The sequence below is a fragment of the Alosa alosa genome, unplaced genomic scaffold (genome assembly GCF_017589495.1).
Source record: "Alosa alosa isolate M-15738 ecotype Scorff River unplaced genomic scaffold, AALO_Geno_1.1 AALO_1.0_unplaced_439, whole genome shotgun sequence".
Taxonomy (NCBI): domain Eukaryota; kingdom Metazoa; phylum Chordata; class Actinopteri; order Clupeiformes; family Clupeidae; genus Alosa; species Alosa alosa.
The window spans coordinates 3,759-8,031 of record NW_025962587.1 but is presented as its reverse complement, the minus strand read 5'-3'; the positions used below and the strand labels follow the sequence as shown (position 1 = coordinate 8,031).

The following is a 4,273-nucleotide window of genomic DNA, read 5'->3' as shown; positions in this document are numbered from 1 at the left end:
AAAATGTTCCAGTGTAGCCTTCTCATTATTTTGTATTTTGTAATATTCTGTTGATGGAGGCCTAATATTAAGCCTTACTAGACAAAACTCACTAAATGTTATCTTAAGGCTATCATTGTTATCATATAAATGTTTCTATAGAGTGATAAAAGTCCAAATGGTCAATAAATTAGAAGTTAAGGTATTTTGCCTTTGTATGACCCATTATTGTTTTGCAGATAATGCAAAGGCAGAATACAGTAACTTCCAAATAAGGGTCAAAGGTCAAGTTTGAGCTGATTTTTTTTTCATGTAGATACATGTATTCATTATGACAATTACTTAGCAAATTTTCAGTGTCCTACCTATCATACAATTGGCTGGACAACAAAAAAACTTTAAAGTCATTTTTCTCAGTTTCACACTCTGGCAAGTTAAGGTCTTTTGCCTTTGTAGGGCAGTATAGTACTCTTGTAGGTTTTCAATCTCCAGCTCTCTTAGGAACCATGCTGATAACAGTAAGATGATAACTTGCTTTATGATTATCCCTATTAATGCAGTACTGTTACATTTCCATAGCCCACCCATGGATGGATGGATGACAGAATTGTTTAACAAAATCATTTATTTTCAGACATTTATAGCCAGATTAAGGCAACAGGAAAAATGCTCTTAATTATAATAGCATGACTGATCAAGTCAACAACTGTTACAATGAGCATCATGACGGGGGTATTTTATTCAGGTTCTTTCTAGAACTTCAGAGTGATTACAGTGACCTCCTCACTCACAGGTTACATACTGTATTTTATACACATGAAGTACACAAGAATAGAGGAAAATATAAAAAGGAACTATAAAAATATAAAAACATGTACAGCACAAATTCATGATTACAATTATAAAACATTAAAAGTCAAGTTGTACATCTTAACAGGTATTGTGTCTATTTTACAGATTTCAGATGACACAGCTCTCGTTCCACTGTGAAAAAACGTTTAGTAATCTGGTCCCGGATGGCCCTACATACAGTAAATCACTGCACGGAACTAATCTGAGATCTCAGCACAACCATTAGACACTGGTACTGTGTCCAATAACACAACAAATAAAATACTTTTTCCTTTTTAAAGGATTGAGGATAAATATGCATTTAGTCATTTAGCTGACAATTCCAACTGAAATTAATAAACATATTGTACAGTTATGCATGTGGTAAAAGTGCAAAAACATGCATAGTACACATATGTGTAAGTCAATAAGTAAACGCCACAATCATCTCCTCAAGTTTCCCAGAAGTTACATATTAAATACACATACAGGAAGCCAATACAAAAATAGAACAATTTCTAGTTTTGTTCATGTATGCAAAATGCGTATTTTCATCTTCATTCAGTCGTGAGGTACAGCGTTCAGTCTACTGTAGGATGCTTCTGAAACTGGTCCCTGACGGCCCTATTTAAATCACCATCAATGCATCTGAGGTCTCTGCACAACAACCACAGCCTTTACTGCAAACCAATAAAACAGCACTGAATGAGAATCAATATACATATCTACATTTATGCTTCACATTCATCAGCAGTACCTGTTGAGCTGCATTTCAGATGTATGTAACCACAACTGATAGCACCTTGGATTGGAAAGCTAGCATGCTAACAAGTGAGCTAAAATCCTAGTGCAGGTATCTCTTACCATACAGCTACTGTAGGCCTAACAGCTGGTTCCCATTTAACAGCCTAGTGAATCCTGAGTTTATTGTTAGAGGTTGAAAGTCAGAAGTGGCCTTATCCATTGTACAGTAGTCAACATGTTAAATGCATATAATAGACCCTATATGAAGACAAAGTCCAAAAGATTACAAATGTTATTATTGACAGCCCATTATTTTAACAACTTATTTGTCGGATGAACAGAGCAAGTCAACACATCTGTTCCGCTCCAGGTCATTTGTTCCATTGTTCCATCCACGGAGTGTACAGAAAGTTTTAGAAAACGGGTCTAATTTCTTGTAGGTGCGTAGCACTCATGCATCTAGTGTAGCCAGTTCCATTATTTATAGTGGAATCTAATTTTTTAAGCATACGCTCCTTGGATAGAAACACTGTGTGCACCTGGTGTAGCCTGGCTGTAACAGTTAAAAGAAAGAGTCTGTACGTGTACACCAATAGCATCATCAATATGCTACTTCCTCTTGTGTAGATTTGTTTAAGTCCCTCCTCGACAAACTAGGATGTTCAGATGTCCCATAATCATGAGGTATTTCACCAGGTACTCATCACATTCCAGTAGAACCCTGTAGAACTCCTCCTGTGCTGGACCTCCTTTCTTCTCCAGCATGAGCAACAGAGTGCGGTTCCGCATGGATCCGTCCTTGTTCTCCACCTCCTCTCTCTCCTGGGGGTTAAGAACTCTACATTTCTCCAGCCCAGAGAGGATGGGCCTCAGGAGCCCTAGACGAGACTCCAGTTCTGCTTTATGTCTGTGGAAGAAGTCCTGACCTGGCGGGGTGTAGGGACTTGAGGGAGAAGACGACGCTGGAACAAAATCATGGCAATTAGACATTTTTAAAATACTGTCTTTGTAGAGGGGCAAATTCACTAGTTCAAACGTCCCTTAAAATGGCAAAATGAACAGACCAGGCTGTAGGCAGTAAGGAGATGACTGCATTAACTTAAAATTCATAAAAAAATGAATTTACATGCACTTCCATTGCAAGAGTGTTTGACATGTTTTAAAAGCACCACTGACTGCTTTTTTAATCATATTAATACACTTCAACCACAGCCCATTAATGGAACCATAAAATTAAAGGGAAATTTAAGTAATTTTACAAAATCATCTACTTACTTGATGGACTTCCACCTATCTGGTTGGCTGTGAATAAAAGTAGGAACATTTTCTGATAACCAGCATGTTATTGTATACATATTACCACATACATATCCACATATATTTGTAGATATGTTATTATCTGTGCACTTCTGTGTTTACCTGGAATCACAATACACCACACAGACTCATTTGTGCTTTTTTCTGTCAGATTCAACTTCACCTGGGCAAGCTTGGATAATAACACTTGGAATGTTGGACAGTAGTTTGTATAGTTCTCATAGTCAACAAACTCAGCACTCTGTTGGAAAATACATTATATACAATTGTTAGCTTATTGGTATGACGAAAATTTAAAGGTATTCTGTATGTGTTCTCAACAAAAAAAAAAAAAACTTTTTAAATTTTACCAAAGGAGTCACTTCATGTTCCCCATCTGGATCAGATGAGAGGCAGTACGTTGTTTCCGGGATAAGTTTACAGTTTGGAGTCGTCTCAATGTACATCTCTTCCCCAGGCTCCTTCATTTTCTTTCTCTTCTCACAAACCTGGTAACCAGGACACAAAAACACGACAAACATGTGTCCAACCTCCACAGCTTAGACTTACTACTTCTTCCAGCGTATACCTTTAGCAACCTACCTCAGCGATATCAACATTTTTCGGCAACAGTAAAACATTCAGTGTAGACTGGTGAAGGAACAGCAACACAAGTCCGTGGATAGGGGAGTATTTCTTCTTGGGCTGTTTCTTTGTCGCAGCATATTTAGAGCATCCCCTGATATTTATAACCACATAGGAGTCTGTTGTCTCATAAGGATCAAGTATTTCAGATTCATCAGAGTCACTGATGTGGATTACGGATAAGTGTTTGCGTCCTTTCCCTGCAAAACATCAATATCCAGCAAATTTTCTCCCCAAGTTTAGCTTCAGTTTACATTCTGTATTTATTCCTTTAAGTCATGTTACAATGGTACATCTGCTTCTTTCCCTAAACATGACTGGTTTAACATGGCAGTATTTTAGTACTACCAAACATGAACTAATTACACAACATTTTGTACTCACCAGAAAACACCTCGCAGTGTGGGAAGTGTAACTGTGACAGAGTGCCTTGTGGACATTTGATATCAAACAGGGGTCCTGCTGGTACATAACCATCGACTAGCTGTACACAGTTCCACGGCTCTGTTCGGTACTGAACTTCACCCGCCGTCCTATACCCTATAAGTGCGGTTATAGCCGATAGAGGGCCGCGAAGCGATTGCAGAATTGCTGTTCACCGTTACGAGTTGATGAACCACTGAAACCATTTTGGAAACATTATTTTAAGGTTCAAAAAAACTCTTTGGTGTTGCTTTAATGAGAACTGGCACAAATCGAGCTACTTGTGGGCTTTCTATGCCATGCTAGAATGGCTTGAAACAAGGTACCCAAGGCATTTTCCACAAAAAATCTTAGA

At 38.1% G+C, this 4,273-nt stretch overlaps 1 protein-coding gene across 1 annotated transcript; it reads right to left on the bottom strand.

The window, feature by feature from the left end:
- Positions 1-1,462: 1,462 nt before the first annotated feature.
- Positions 1,463-4,028, bottom strand: LOC125290361 (caspase recruitment domain-containing protein 8-like; the record flags this gene model as incomplete). Its single annotated transcript, XM_048237180.1, is given in 6 exon segments — positions 1,463-2,516; positions 2,830-2,856; positions 2,974-3,112; positions 3,222-3,359; positions 3,454-3,695; positions 3,880-4,028. Coding segments are annotated over 6 exon segments (1,024 nt in total), but the record flags the coding sequence as incomplete, so codon positions are not given.
- Positions 4,029-4,273: the final 245 nt, after the last annotated feature.